Raw genomic sequence first — 15,571 nt, forward strand, 5'->3', positions numbered from 1 at the left:
AAGAGGTTGGACTATTTCCCGTATTGTCAATTGATTTTATGGTGAAATTTCAACTTTCTTCATGATATTAGAATATGTTGCCCCTCCATGTCACCTAATCTGGGTTGTTCACGTATCCCATATCGGTGAAAGGAGAAACCTTGTAAGAGTTTATAAGAGATTGTGCTATTCACCAAAAGTGTTTTTAATTATTTTAAAAACACTTTCAAATGAACTTAAAGGCGTTTTGATGCAATTTGTCACACAGTTATAGAAGCACACTGCTCTAAAGCTATTTTGGCAAAAATCTAAGTCGGTCAATGTAACATCCCACATCGCCTAAGGGAGTGGATCTTGTAAGCCTTATATGTATATTCACATCTCTACCTAGCACGAGGCCTTTTGGAAGCTCACTAATGAACTTCGAAGTTAAGCGAGTTCGCGCGAGAGCAATCCCATGATGTTTGACCCATTGGGAGCTCACTGATGAACTTCGAAGTTAACATAATATATTTTGACGAATGCACAAAATTTTAACTTCATTTTTTCAAAAAAAATTGAATCCATTGCGATTAAATTAATCAAATAAAATTTAATTTATATATTCAACTTTTATTTAAGAACATAATGAGTTATAGGTGATTCATTAGGAAGTTCAACCGGCGGAGTCGAGCTCGGAATATGTTGGATCCCGGGCCGGGATGTGACAGTTAACATAATATATTTTGCCGAATGCACAAAAATTCAACTTCATTTTTTCAGAAAAAATTGAATCCATTGAGATTAAATTAATCAAATAAAATTTAATTTATATATTTCAACTTTTATTTAAGAACATAAGCATAAAGGCTTCCATCGTAAAAGCGACGGACTCCAGCACCGCACCCGTCGTATACCGTTCCCATTTAAAGGTATCCCTCTCTCCTCTCTCTCTCTCTCTCTCTCTCTCTTTTCCGGTTCTAGTAGATAACAAGAATGGTTTGTTCATTACTGTTGAATCGTGAAAACAGTTAGGAACATTTTGATTTGTGGGTGTCTTACACCAGATGAATGTGCTGCACACCATATGTTTGATAAAATTTCAATTCGGTGGACCGATGAGTTGCACATTAGGTGTTTGATAAACACTAGTTAAGATCAGTTTGATTTGTGGGTTTTCTATGTATCGCTCTTTAATTGCATCAGTAGAGTAGCTGATTGAGTTGCACATTAGGTGTTTGATAAAATGTCAATCTGGTGACTGATGAGGTAACAATGGCAGTGTCAATTGCAGTGTGGTATATAAGCACTAGGGTAGTGTCAAATTGTTTTGGATAGTCTTGTAACTGTGAAAGATTTGGACTTCGCCTTGTGCTCGTAAGGAAATTTGTAGAACCCCACAAATATTCCTCAAATACTGAAAGTGTGTATCTTTTTTGAATTGGAGAGGTGAAGCGAGATGGCTACTGGTGGTCTAAAGAGCATGTTGGTTGCGGCAGTCAGTACTGGGGTGACTGAGGCTAGGGCGAGGATATTCGGGCACATACTCAACCCAACGGGCCAGAGATCTGCCCATAAGATTTTGCGCAAGAAGTTGATTGGTGAGAAAGTTGCCCAGTGGTACCCATATGACATCAAGAAAGATGACCCCCGAATCATGGCTATGGAAGAACAAGAGTACTCTCTCTACCCCTCCCTCTCTCTAATGTCTACTAAACGTCTGTTTTTATGTTTTAGTGTTGTATTCTTCAATGCAAAACTTGTGATTTCCGTAACAGATCACGATATTCTTTTTCCGCCTCTCATTCCAAGTGTTGCAACTTAGCGTTTGATTGATGTATTTCATCTTTGTTCTACATCCAAGTTAGCAGAATGTAACTTGTGCTGGTTTCATGATTTTGTATCATAACAACTGGTAGTAGCCTTTGGTGACTAATAGTCCTGATGATTCTCTACTTGGTATCTTTCTAGGCGCTTATCCAAGCTTGAAATGTTGAAACGTCGAGGAAAAGGACCACCGAAGAAGGGTCAAGGAAGGCGTGCTGCCAAGCGTAACAAAAAGTAGTATTTTGACATGTTGGATTTGGTTCGTGAGTAGCGTTTTGAATAAGAAGAGAATACTAGTATTTAGACATCTTGTAACAATTTGTTCCTTAAATTCTGTTTCAAGTTCCATTTTTCACTTTTGTAACGATGGTAACTATTACATGCGGGGAATATATTGCTCAGTCGAACATTTTGGCATCCAACATTTTCCAGGCTCCAGCTGATATGATACAAGATTTAAGAATTCAACCCGTTTTCGTTTGTCGACGATACTTGAGCAATGAATTTTGAGCCTGTTTACTTATCTGTGATGTTAACCAAATCAGGAATTAACGATAATACGGGCTGAAAAATGACACAAACAAAACTCTCGTTGAAAATCAAGCGATGGCAAGACACATAAATAATCACTTTTATCACGAAACCTTCGAAAAGGATTCTCGAGCATCAAGCTTGACATGTATACAAGAGCTTCTGGGAACTTATACAATCAAAGGAATGCTACCAAATTTACAAAATAATTTACATTTTTCTTACCAATAATCTCCGCATGAACAAGTCCCCTTTTTAAAGTGATGGAACCTTCTTACATCTCTCAGAATGATCTCCCTGTCCGTAATCTTGGAGATATACTTTGACGCAGTGTGGCAGTCATTACAAACTCGAAGGTTCTTGGAAACTCTAATGGTAGTCCCGGGACGGGTATTGAGAATGCCAAACGCTATTGCCAGTTTCTCGCTATGCCCACAGAGTAGAGTTTCTTTCTCCTCCTCGTCAACATTGTGAAGTACACAAGAAGTATCAGGCACATAACCCTCCTTTTTCATCTTTTCTGACAGGGTTTCGAGAAATTCATGGAGCTGCTTGCTTTGTTGGTGTGACAAATCTCCAGCCAAAAACTTATGAACCTCATCGCCAAACTCAATCCAACTATAACCAGGTTCTTTTCTCACTCCCAATTCCCTCATCTTTCTCCGAACATCCATTGCCTTTTCCCAGAGTCCGGAAGATGAGTAGATATTAGAGAGTAGAACATAGTGACTAGCCACATCAGGCTCCAATTGCAGGAGATGATTAGCTGCAACTTCTCCAATCTCTACATTCTGGTGAATTCGACAAGCACCAAGCAAGCTACTCCAAGCACCTGCTTTATCGAGTTGAGAAGGCATAGAGTTGATGAGTTGATATGCTTCCTCCACATTACCAGCCCGACCAAGCAAGTCTACAACACAAGCATAATGATCTGGTGCAGGTTCAATTCCATAGTCCTCTTTCATTTTTCGGAACAAATTCAGGCCTTCATCAACCATCCCAGAATGACTACATGCTGCAAAAAGTGCAATGAACGTAACTTCATTAGGCCTTACCTCCTTGTTTCGTCTTCCTTCATCCACCATATCCCTAAGTAGTTCTAATGCTTCCTCCCCTCTCCCGTGCATTCCATAAGCCATGATAAGTACATTCCAGGTTATCACATTCTTTATTGGTATCTGATTAAACACAGCTCTAGCTAAATCTATACAGCCACATTTCGCATACATGTCAACCAGCGCACTTCCTACTGCAACATCAAATGCCAATAAGTGTCTAATAGCATAAGCATGGATCTCTTTCCCCTTAGCGAGTGCTCCCAGTGCAGCACAACCAGGAAGAATTGTCATGAATGTTATTGAATTTGGTTTAAGAGGAATCCTTTTTTCATTGTCATAACCAGTATAATCTGTGTTCTTCTTTTCTTCTACTCTTTGCATATCACATAGCAGATTAAGCGCATCACCATGGCGTCCAGAAATAACATAACCAGTGATCATGGTGTTCCACGACACTATGTCTTTTGCCTCCATGCTGTTAAATATGATTTCTGAAATTACTGTCTTTCCTAACCTGGAGTACATGTCCACAAGCGCATTTTGCACGTACCTGTTCTTCTCCAGACCCCTCTTTATTACATAACCGTGGATACTCTCTTTATCAGCGAATGCTTCAGACCGCACACAGGCTGGCACAATACTCGACATTGTGGTGGAATTTGGGGAAAGCGCGGAGGCAGCATACATTTCAAGGAACAGTTTCAATGCCTCCTCGTCGTACTCATTTTGTGCATAGCCAGTAATCATTGCATTCCAAAGTGGAATTTTCCGCTCCAAGACAGCGTCAAAAACTCGACGACCACTTCCAACTTGTCGGCAGTTGCAATACATGTCAACTAAAGCACTACCAACATAAGAATTTTCACTTAATTCAGTGGTTCTTAAGGCATAAGCATGAATTTCCTTCCCTGTATCTAACATCTCCAGATGAGAACAGGCCGGAAGAACACTTGCAACTGTAACCCCATCTGGTTTGAGTCCTGCAAGAACCATTAGGCGGAAGAACTCTAATGCTTCCATAAACTGGTCGTTCTGAGAGAACGAACTTATCATTGTGTTCCACGAAACCATGTCACAGTCCTCAAACATCTCGAACAAAGCTCTCGAGTACTCAACTAATCCTAATTTAGCATACATTGCCAATAAAGCATTGATTGTAAATGTTTTCCAATCACTCACTCTCAGACTATACGCATGAACTTGCTTCCCAAGCCGCAATCCATCACGCTTATGCAAATTTGAACAAGCATGTGCCACACTCACCAAAGTAAAGGAGCTAGGCTCCATATTCTCCAATAACATCGACCTAAACGCATCGAGAGCAAGTTCCCATTCCTCGATCCGACACAACGCAGCAATCATGGAATTCCAAGAAACTTGGTCTCTGTCAGTTATTCCATCGAACACTTTGCACGCATCTCCAATATCTCCACATTTCCCATACACATTAACAAGGGTATTAGCCACGGTCACCGAGGATAACCCATACCCGAATTTCACAACATGGGCGTGAATCTGTTTCCCCAAATTCAAGTCCTGAATCCCCGTGACGGCCTTCAGAACTGCAGGAAAAGCAAAGTTGTCGGGTGCCACACCTGAAAGAGTCATTTCGATGTACGTAGAAATGGCTTCTCGGAAATGATTGGACCGGGTTTGGGAGCGGAGGGTCTCGACCCATGTGGCCGGAGTGCGAGAGTGGGATGCGAGTTTCGGTGCAGAACCGCCGCCGGCGGTGGTGGTGGGTGGGTTGAGTAAAGGAGAGGGCTTTAGAGTGTGTGTCTTGAGAGTTGTGGGTTGGTGGATTTGGAGGGAAGAAAGTGGTTGGGAAGGTAAGGGGCCAGAGAGAGGTGTGAGCAGTTGAGTGTAGGAGGACATTTGGTAGTTATTACAGTTGGAGCAGTTACTGGATTAGTTCTAAAACGGAAAAGAGTTGCACGGTTCATGTACTGAAGGGATGGAAAGGGATCCCGGATCCCTTCCACCGAAGCCTTGTGACCCACAAATCTAATCTCTTAAAATTTGATCAAATGATTACAAATAGGAAGTCTCATTAAAAGTTATAATAATTTTAACCGTTAGATCAAATTTCAAGAGTCCGAATTTATGGGTTATGAAGATTAGATGAAAGGAATCCGGAGAGGATCCCCTTCCGAAGGGATAATGATTGGGCCCACTTGATAGAATTTTATCTTTTTTATTTTCCTTTGATTATATTTTGACCAATTTTAAAAATTTATTTTGTTGTTTAATGAGATTTTCATAAATCAAACTATCCAAAAGAAAAAAAGACCGTCAATTTATGCTTGCTTGCTCACTTGTCTTTCCCTAATTTTGTTACTCCATTAGTGTTTAAATGCAATTTGTTATATTCTTCAATTGAATTCAAACACAATTATCTGAACTTGAAACTTCTTTCAATATTGATAAGAGAAAGTACTGTTAAAATGCTTACCAAGTTATCAATAAGAAAATACGATTTGCATAAGTATCATCTGAACTTGCAAGTATGTGCGCTAATACCACCTAAACTTTTAATTTTTAATTTTTACCACATGAGTTCTCTCAACTGTTGGAATTTACCACCTACGTTACTTTTCATCTATTTGATGTTAAAACATGTCACACGCCCTTCACATGGAGGTATATTTTTTTTCGATTTAGTTCTCAGGGCTCGCTGGAATCAATTTGTACAAAGGCAAAATGCATTGTTTGTGTGGCGGCGTTGGAGTCAAGTCATGAACAGAAATGAGAAGTTGATTTCAAGTTTAATTTTGGCAATGGTTGTTGAATAATTGAAGTGAAAATTGATTACTGGCATCTACATTGGCACGAAGTGAAAAGGGATGGAGGATAATGAGTTCAGATTTGCTGGGGAACTCCCAAATTATGGTAAATATTGCATGTTTTAACGGTAAAAATGGATGAAAGTAATGTAAGTGATAGATTTCAATAGTTAAAAGAGTCCACGTGGTAAAAATTAAAAATTGAAAGTTCATGTAGTATTATTGCACATGCTTACAAATTCAGATAGTACTTACACAAAATCCCTTAAGAAAATATACTCATTGAGCATTTCTTCGTTGTAGGACCATTCTCACTTGTATCTACATATTTAAGTACAAGAACATGCACATTTTAGTATTTCGAGCTCTTTCGATGTCTAGAACTGGCAGACTCACTGCATTCATATGAAAGTTTATTTATGCATACAAACATGAGTTTGGGCTCGTTGGATGTCTTGAACTGAATAACTCATTGTGTCATAAGAAAGCTTGCACGAGCACCCAGAAATGTGTCCTCATCCACACCTCTACATTGGGGAGCTCTTTCAATGTGACATACAACAAACATGCGGAACCATTCTTTCACATGTGTTTGCATATTTTCAACATGCATTCTTATTATGTCACATGTTTTGCACACCCTTTTCATGTATGGAAGCACCAACAAAGTTTTGCCTTTTTCGAATAATGTTTGACTATTTAAAAACTCTTCGTATTTTAATCATAGACTTTATGTCTATAATCAAAATCGTTCATATTATGATTCACATTGTAAAAAATTTCTGCAAGAAATGAATTAAAACTAAAGTTGTTTAGTCAATCTATTATAACAAATACATAAACGGTTCGTAATGCTTTTACCAATTCCATTCATTTGTTTTTATACAGTTGATAACAAAACAACCTTAGTATTATAAACAATTTTGATCCTAAACACATAATTTTATAAATTGACAACGAATCATTTTGAATAGAAATAACTACTCATCGTTTGAGTAATCATGTAGTATTGAAAGGACAAAACTTGACTGCTTAATAGTTAGCAGGAAGTCCTGTTGAATAGCTACTGTGGCTCCTTACCAGTTTGACACTTGTCCACTGTTTTTCTCCCTTCTAAAAAAATTATGTAATATTAAAACAATTATGTAAAGACCACAATAACCTTATGCCCTGGTTCAATTTGTCCAGTCTTCTCCCCTTCCTCTCTTTTGTTTCGAAGAGACCCCAACTTTTCTTTTATTCCTCTTCTTAGACAAATGCCAATCCTCTTGATCATGGATTCTCTTTAATCTCCATATCTCATCAGCAACATCAGGTATATATGCACCCATTTTAATTTCAAGTTTTGGCAAATTTAATTAGTCGGTTTTTGATATTTGGGAATTATGACTCTAATTCTTGTTATTTAGGGTTACTGTTCTTTCACTTGTTTTTCAAGCATCTAATTTTCTTCTCATTCGATGCTTGTTCCCCGTACAGTGTGCATATACAAATCCATAATTTATTATTTTGAAAAGTGGCTGATTCTTTTTCATGTATATGGTTCATTGGGTTGTGTAGTTAATCCAAAGTTGTCTTTTTCGATTCATCATTTTGCAAGCAATATATTTGAAAAAAAAAAAAAAAAAAATTTACTCATGTGGTGGTTGTTTAAGTTTAAAAACTCATTTGTTCACAATATTTTTGTTTTTCAGATTACTAGAGATGGACACTTCAGGTTTAATCAATGGGCCATGTGGTGATTCCGGAGTTGATTTACAAGCTGAGGCCCAAACTAATAATCCACCTGCGAATAATCTGTATAGGCCGAAAGTTCATGTGGATGTACTTGGAAGGGAATTTAGTTCGTGTGATAGTGCATATAAGTTTTATGTAGATTATGGTCGAAAAATGTGGTTTCAATGTACGGAAACATCACCAGACAAAAAACAAGATGAATTTGGTGTCACAAGTAAGTTATTGTTGCTCAAAAGAAGGTTACCGACAAAAAGACAAACGGCGTGAAGTTGTAACTTATTCGCAACCAATTTCAAGAGTTGGTTGCTGAGCACATATGAGAAGAGAGGAAAATTTAGGGTTGTGTCATTTGAGGAAGGTCATAATCAAGATTTGATTGCAACACCAATGAAGCATATGCTTAAAATCAATAGAACATGTCTGAGGCTCAAAAATCACACGTTGATGATGCATAAAAGACAGAATTACCTATTAAAGCAATTGTGGACCTAAGGAGCATAGAAGTTGGAGGTCGTAACAATCTTGGATTTTTGGATAAAGATTATAGGAATTATATACATAGCAAGCGAAAGACTAAAATGAAAGGGGAGATGTTGGTGCTATATTGTAGTATTTCCAAAAAATGCACTCGGAAATCTCCTCCTATTTTTATGCAATGCAAGTTGATGATGATGATATGATCACAAACATATTTTGGGCTAATGCATGTTCGGTAAGTGATTATAATCTCTTTGGTGATGTTGTGTGCTTTGATATCACTTATCGAACCAACGAATATGGTCGACCATTTGTTGGAGTTAACCATCATAAGCAAACTGTAGTATTTGGTATAGCTTTGTTGCATGATGAAACTATAACTGCTTTTCGGTGGCTATTTAATACTTTTCTTTCAACAATGTCCAGAAAACAACCAAGAACAATTCTTACAGATCAATCGGCTGCAATGTCAAGGGCAATATTTGAAGTCTTTCCTGAAACTTGTCATTGATTATGTGTTTGGCACATTTATCAAAATGCAGCCAAGAATTTGAGCCATGTTTTTCACAGATCAGCAGAATTTGCTCATGATTTCAGCACATGTGTATATGATTATGAAGATGGAAATGAGTGGCTACTAGCATGGAATAATAAGCTTGAGAAATATAGCCTTCAAGACAACAATTGGTTGCGTGACATATTTTACTTGCGAGAAAAATGGGTTTTGGTGTATGGGCGGCATGCTTTCACCATGGACATGAAGATCACACAATGTAGTGAATCTATGAACAATGTCTTAAAAAAATATTTGAAGCTTAAACATGATTTTCTACGATTCTTTGAGCATTATAAGAGAATTATAAGAGAGTGTTGACAGATCGAAGATATCAAGAATTACTTGCTGATTTCAAGATGATTGAGACTAGTCCTATATTATTAGCAAATGTAGAAATGTTGCAGCAAGTGGTGGAGGTTTATACCCCAGAGGTATTTAAACTTTTCCAAAAAAGAGTATACATGCTTTCTTGGTTGTAGTATTCACAAAGTTGATAAGTCTGAGATGATTACGGAGTACAAAGTATTTTGTGCTAGTAAACGTCAAGAACACTTGGTTAAATTTGAAGCTTCAACACATATAGTTGATTGTAGCTGTATGAAATTCTCTTTTGTTGGGATTTTATGTGGTCATGCAATCAAAGTGCTTGATAAGAAGAATGTGAAAAAAAAATCCCATCCCATTACATATTAAACCGATGGAAAAAGAGCGGCGAAGGCTAGAAGTATGAAAGATTACCATGGAGTGGGTGCTCATGACAATCCTAAAGAGTCTATGGGAAAGCGTTATAGTCATTTGTGTCGCAATTTTCGTGAAATTGCTTCCTTAGCTGCAGAATATGACAAGTTAACTGAGTATGCACATCATTGTTCAATTGAGATGTTTAAAGGCTTGGAAGAAATAAAGAAAAGTATTGGTGAAAAAGATTGCACAAGTGGTGTTCAAAATTTGAAAGGCAAGGTTGATTCAACTGGTAAAGAACATGTTGAGATAATGGTTGAGCCTAATAATTGTGAAACAACAATTGTTCATGGAGTTAAGAGAAAAGCTACATTCGGACATCCACGCGGTCGACTGAAGGATCCGCTTGAACAAAAAAAGTCTAAGTCGACATCCAAGAGTCAAAAAACTCCTGCAAGACGACAAATAGCTATGGAGGTACCTAAATTTTATTTTGTGCATGTACGAAGTGATTAATGTGTTATCTTGCAAATGTTTTTTTTTTATTTATTTTTTTTTTTTTTTTTTTTTTTTTTTGGGTCAAAATTTTTGTAGGAATTTACTTGCACATGTGAAAGTTCACAAACACTCCAGGGTGTAGGACATGAGGCTCATTTATTCGATAGCTTGTCTCAAGTAAGGACTTTTAACTCTTTTAATTTTAATAAAGTTATATCAAAATTTAATTTCTAGACATAAGAGTTGAGTTTGAGAATTCAAACTTACTCTTTAAACATAAATGTAGGGATATGTCAATGTTGGTACTGGTTCAGAACAACAATTTCAAGCTACACATGAAATTTAGTGCACCAATGTATTGCCTTACTTTGAAAGAATTTTTAGCTTGTCAACTTTTTTTTTTTATTTTGTTTTTATTTTCTAATATATTAATTTCAACACTCATTTTTTTTCTTTTGCCTCTCATAGTATATACCAAAGGAAACCAAGTTTTCATTTTGAACTTCTGGAAGTTTGGACGAGATTACATGTTGGCAACAAAATATCTCTTTCGCTCAATTGTTTAATGTGAGTATTACATATACGACAACTATAATACATACAAACAAATATAGATGTGTAGAAAATGTTGATCCTATTATATATTTAGCCGCTTGACTTTTTGTTTGTAGGAATCAACAACAAATTTCCATGCCTTTTCACAAGATGAAAGAGCCAAACAAAATGGAAATTGAGCAGGATTTTCATTTGTAGATTTTTTGTAAAATGGAAAATCGGAGGTGTGGAGTATCCACTTATTATTTTGGCGTCCTCCAACATGAAGAAAAAATTGGAAGATATTTCTTTTTGTTTTTGGCAAATTTTGCGCAGTATAGAAAGTTGAAGTGGAGGTTGCACCATTTTCCTTTTGAATTGTACTATCTTAAGTTAAAATAACTTGTAATTGTCTTTGAATTGGCATAGCTCCTTTCTAAAATAGTTATTCTAATCTTTTATACAAGTATTTTTAAAATTGCATAAAAAATATAAAAAATTAAAGAACCCATTAATTAAAAGGAAAACTAATGAAAATGGTTTGAAAACTTTGAGTTTTAACGATAAGGATAAAATAAAAGATAAAGTGAATAGTACCATAATTGACTTTTTAGTGTAAAAATATGATTTTTCGTTAAAGTAAACAGTACCGCGGATTTTTCGTTAAAATTCTCTTAATTAAATTTGCTTAAACCTGAAAATGAAAACTGGTGCGTGCATATGCTTTTGCCAAGAAGAGGAACAAAGCAAAGTTGGGGCCTGTGAACAAAAGAAAGGAAAGGGAGAAGACTGGACAAATTGAACGGGGGTATAACGGTATTTTCGTCATTTAATGATATTTTAATATTACGTAACTTTTTTAAGAAAGAAGGAAAACATGGACATATGTCAAACTGGTAAGCCGCCACAGTGACTGTTCAGCTGCACTAAAACGAAGTGATAGCTCGTCACTCCAAAAGGCCCTTTTCTGAAACTTGAATGCTAGAGAGAGAGAGAGAGAGAGAGAGAGAGAGAGGATGGAGAAGGCAGGAGCAGCAGAAGCCATAGCCAAGGTCTCATCAATCTTCATATACCCAGTAAAATCATGCCGCGGAATTTCAGTGTCCCAAGCTCCTCTCACTCCAACTGGTATGTATTAATTCACAACGGTCAATCCTTCTCTCTATTACTCTCATTTCTTCCACTTTCAATTTCACTAGTGATATTTCTGTTGAACCAGTTGAATCTATTTAACCATATGATTGAAAAGTACATGAAAGTCTGTTTCTTTCTTGAGGCACCAGAAGGAAATGATCATTTAGCTTTTAAATCAAATTGCTTGCATGATTCAGTTAAATTAAGGATCCATATTAAATTGACCCAATTGAGTTTCCTCCCTATTTGTTGAAATTGTACATGAAATTAATTATTTTTATTTCCATGCCTTTTCGAGTCGCAGAAACAGTCTCTTTGCAAAGGTAAGGCTGCGTACAATAGACATCTCCCGAACCTTGCAAAGCGGAGGGCCTTGTAGGCTTGGGGTCGCCCATACTTTTTCTAGTGCTGTTATCAGTTTGTTGGATTATTCTATTTACATTATTAAAGCTGGGAGTTTTCTTTTACCCACTGATTTTCTAGGAGGGGAAAAACGTATGAGAAGAGTATTATGCAGGAGGCTCTAATTGGGTTTTGGAAAATATGGTTTTGTAACATTTTGATTATCCTTGTTACTCGAATTCGATCACTTTTAGTTATTCAGTTAATCCATAGGAGCTGGCAAATGAATGCATCCACAAAAGCACAAATTTTAGCTGAATTTACTGTTTCTTACACTATTGATTGATGATCCTTTATATTTCTTAATTTGGTAACAGGGAATAAATTATTGAAATTAAGATTGTTGGTTGGATTGTGAAGTGCAGGGCATGTTTGATTTTTCCAACATGTTTTGAATGTACAGGATTTCGATGGGATCGGCAGTGGTTAGTTGTAAACTCCAAAGGAAGGGCATATACTCAAAGAGTTGAACCAAAGCTTGCTTTGGTTGAGGTAGAGCTGCCAAATGAGGCGTTTGTTGAGGGTTGGGAACCTACCAAAAGCTCTTATCTAGGTAAAAAGAAAGTAATTTTCTGTTTTGCTACAAAGTTTGATTTCCCTCATTTTTTACTGTGTATATGCTCTCTGTAGCCGAAAAACTTTATCCTTAAGCAGGAGATTTGGTGATTTACTCATATGTCTTTCTCCTAACTAGTGATCAAATTCTCACGTGATATGTACCTGTTTCTGTAATTAGCGATGCTTAGTTGGACGTTGAAGTGGAGCTTTACTCTTTTCGGAATTTTAATCTCCTTCTTATACTTGGAAGTAGTCACATTCTTTTGTTGTATATTATATTATCATTGTTTCTTCGCCCATATAGAATTTGGTTGCAAGTTCATTCACCCTTTGTAGTAAAAAATAATCATTTCGATGAGGTACTGGCAATCAAAGTAGTTGTTCATAGCATATGGTCATTGTGCTCACTACCTTTCAACATTCAGTGAGTTCTGTTGAAGTTATTAAATTGAATAACGAACTGGCATTCTTTTTGCAGTACTAAAAGCACCTGGCATGGATGTACTTAAGGTTTCGTTGAGTGCACCACGAGAAATAGCAGATGGGGTTTCCATGTGGGAATGGTCTGGTTCTGCATTAGATGAAGGAAATGCTGCATCAAAATGGTTTTCAGATTATATTGGGAAACCCAGTCGACTTGTTCGCTTTAATACAGGTAGACTTTATAATGGTGCTTTCAAAGAGTTAGGCACTGAGCGCCCCAACTAGGGCTGATCAATCAAAACCTGAGATTATCTGTAAAACATAATTCTGGATGGGAAAATCAATTTGAAGATGCAATAGCATCCAGTGTGGTGCACACAGGTATTATTAGGACAAAACTAATTAATCTGCCCACTGTGTTCCAATGCAGTTTCAGAAACTAGGCCTGTGGAACCCGAATATGCTCCAGGATACAAAACCATGTTCTCCGACATGTATCCTTACATGCTAATATCTCAGGTTAGTCAAGTTGCAATGTGAAAAGTACGTCCTTTTGCTTTTACGAGGGAAGCTCTAATCTGGAACTTGTCATTACATATTCCGTAGGGATCAATGGATGCACTGAATCAGCTTCTGATGGAACCCATACCAATTAACCGTTTTAGACCCAAGTAATTCTAAATTTGTCGTTCCATCTGTTTATTCTTTAATAAGCATCCAAATTTCTGAACTTTCAATGACATGTTTCAGCACCCAAGTAATTTTCTACTCTACCAAAATTGTTATCAGTGTTGTAACATATATTTATATAGATACTCACAGTTTTGAATCTTGAAAACTCTTACTTGCATGTCACAGTATTCTTGTTGATGGTTGCGAACCATTTTCTGAGGACTTGTGGACAGAAATCAAAATAGACAAACTCACATTTCTCGGTGTCAAGCTGTGCTCCCGTTGTAAGGTTAAGAGTCTTACCCTTTCTGCATTTTTTGCTATGTGGTGACACTCAGGCTAAATTACATAAGAACATTTATGTAATACTCGTCTCAAAATCATACTAAGAGCTGAGCGTTTCAGAAAGACTAATATGAATCGTCTGATGTTTACAAATGAATTTTCGTGTTTTTAAGGTACCTACGATCAATCAAGACACTGGCATTGCAGGGCCCGAGCCAAATAACACTCTTAAGAATATCCGATCTGATACAGTTTTGCGTCCGACGCGAAAACAGCAAGGAAAGGTGAGTACAGGTAGTAACTGTAGGGCTTTGCACCATATTCCTTCAGTATCCATGCAGTGATTCACATGTAGTAAATGGATTTCCAGGTTTACTTTGGGCAGAACCTAGTTTGCAAAAGCTTCCTTACTGGGCAGAAGGGAAATGTCGTAACGGTTGGAGATCTGGTTTATGTCCTTAACAAAGTCTCTTCTACTGATGAAGCAGCAGCATGAATGTGGAAGAATATGTACTTTTCTGTTACACGCTAGTGCACAATAACAAGTGGGCTGCTTGTATCATGATGAATGATATGTGATGATGCCTTTCTTGGCGTGTGGCCAAGCTAAACTCTCCAATAAATTATAATACAATTGCATTTTGCCGTAGTGTTCTAAAAGCTTGTTTTACATATTTAAAGAGCAAGAGGGACATCACCACCCTTGTAGGTTATATTTGCGAGTCCTCGTAACTGTTAGGTTATAAAAGTGGGGAAACAATTAAGTTACAACAATCAGTCCACCACAACCAGAGCTTGAATGGGTTGGTCAGAGATGGCTGCTTCCATGGCATGGTACGGACATATTTCCCAATCATTGTCCAAGAACAACTTGACTAAATTGTTGTCGTAACCGCTGAATGTGGCCACCTCTGGCTTTGTACAAGGCACTGACGTAGACCTGGAACTGAACTTCCCAATCCGGGCAGTCCATCTTGCTTACAAACTCGCACTTGGACTTGAGACCATGGCCTCCTAGCGAATGCAACACGGGGTTTCGTCTGAAGTTGATCACCGCCTCTTTGTCAATTCGGACACCAACAGTCCCAAATCTATCGATACATCCCTGCCGAATTGGCTTTCGGGGGAGACATCACGAACAGCCAAGCAGTTGCTCAAATTCTTCTTTCGACTTTGCCCTTCTGTTGGTTTTTTAAGTTGATCCTCATGTCCTCCACCTTAGCCTTCCACTGACGCTCGGCTGCTTGCCCGACATCCTCATCATTCACATATTCTACGATTTTATGTGGAGTAAATTGTAGCTATATTCTCTTAATTTTAACTCAATTGAAGCAATAGTTCCTCAACTAAAAATCCATTATCATTGGTTCCTCAACTCCTCAAAACGTGCAGCTATGGTCCCTCAACTAAAAATTCATTACCATTGGTCCCTTAACTTTAATTCAACTTGAGAAATG

The 15,571-nt window shown here is 37.3% G+C and overlaps 3 protein-coding genes and 1 pseudogene across 5 annotated transcripts; 3 read left to right on the forward strand and 1 right to left on the reverse strand.

Moving 5' to 3' along the window:
* The first annotated feature begins 786 nt into the window (after nt 1–786).
* On the forward strand, nt 787–2,209 carry LOC137729446 (37S ribosomal protein S27). Of its 2 annotated transcripts, none has more exons than XM_068468394.2 (3): nt 787–890; nt 1,406–1,635; nt 1,930–2,209. In XM_068468394.2, the coding sequence occupies exons 2-3, from the start codon at nt 1,418–1,420 to the stop codon at nt 2,021–2,023; spliced, it is 312 nt and encodes a 103-aa protein (XP_068324495.1). In that variant the 5' UTR covers nt 787–890; nt 1,406–1,417; the 3' UTR covers nt 2,024–2,209. The 2 variants fall into 2 exon arrangements, with proteins under 2 accessions (XP_068324495.1, XP_068324496.1); XM_068468395.2 differs by having other exon boundaries at nt 824–890; nt 1,414–1,635.
* A 148-nt stretch (nt 2,210–2,357) lies between these two features.
* Nucleotides 2,358–5,374, reverse strand: OTP84 (Tetratricopeptide repeat (TPR)-like superfamily protein). The gene has a single exon (XM_068468940.2). It carries the CDS (start codon nt 5,247–5,249, stop codon nt 2,538–2,540), a length of 2,712 nt encoding a protein of 903 aa, XP_068325041.2. The 5' UTR covers nt 5,250–5,374; the 3' UTR covers nt 2,358–2,537.
* Nucleotides 5,375–7,861: 2,487 nt separating this feature from the next.
* On the forward strand, nt 7,862–10,124 carry LOC137728471 (protein FAR1-RELATED SEQUENCE 5-like; annotated as a pseudogene).
* A 1,406-nt stretch (nt 10,125–11,530) lies between these two features.
* LOC137729173 (uncharacterized) lies at nt 11,531–14,774 on the forward strand. Of its 2 annotated transcripts, none has more exons than XM_068468022.2 (8): nt 11,531–11,768; nt 12,580–12,729; nt 13,213–13,389; nt 13,588–13,676; nt 13,764–13,828; nt 14,016–14,118; nt 14,288–14,398; nt 14,485–14,774. In XM_068468022.2, the coding sequence occupies exons 1-8, from the start codon at nt 11,657–11,659 to the stop codon at nt 14,608–14,610; spliced, it is 933 nt and encodes a 310-aa protein (XP_068324123.2). In that variant the 5' UTR covers nt 11,531–11,656; the 3' UTR covers nt 14,611–14,774. The 2 variants fall into 2 exon arrangements, with proteins under 2 accessions (XP_068324123.2, XP_088533245.1); XM_088677119.1 differs by having other exon boundaries at nt 11,597–11,768; nt 12,542–12,729.
* Nucleotides 14,775–15,571: the final 797 nt, after the last annotated feature.

The sequence above is a fragment of the Pyrus communis genome, chromosome 10 (genome assembly GCF_041283825.1).
Source record: "Pyrus communis isolate YQ-2024b chromosome 10, ASM4128382v1, whole genome shotgun sequence".
Lineage (NCBI taxonomy): Eukaryota > Viridiplantae > Streptophyta > Magnoliopsida > Rosales > Rosaceae > Pyrus > Pyrus communis.

Coding starts and splice junctions, on each gene's coding strand:
- LOC137729446 (XM_068468394.2), top strand. CDS start 1,418: ATGGCTACTGGTGGTCTAAAGAGCATGTTGGTTGCGGCAGTCAGTACT. Junction 1,636..1,929: donor ATGGCTATGGAAGAACAAGA/GTACTCTCTCTA, acceptor GTATCTTTCTAG/GCGCTTATCCAAGCTTGAAA.
- OTP84 (XM_068468940.2), bottom strand. CDS start 5,249: ATGTCCTCCTACACTCAACTGCTCACACCTCTCTCTGGCCCCTTACCT.
- LOC137729173 (XM_068468022.2), top strand. CDS start 11,657: ATGGAGAAGGCAGGAGCAGCAGAAGCCATAGCCAAGGTCTCATCAATC. Junction 12,730..13,212: donor TACCAAAAGCTCTTATCTAG/GTAAAAAGAAAG, acceptor TTCTTTTTGCAG/TACTAAAAGCACCTGGCATG. Junction 14,119..14,287: donor AGCTGTGCTCCCGTTGTAAG/GTTAAGAGTCTT, acceptor CGTGTTTTTAAG/GTACCTACGATCAATCAAGA.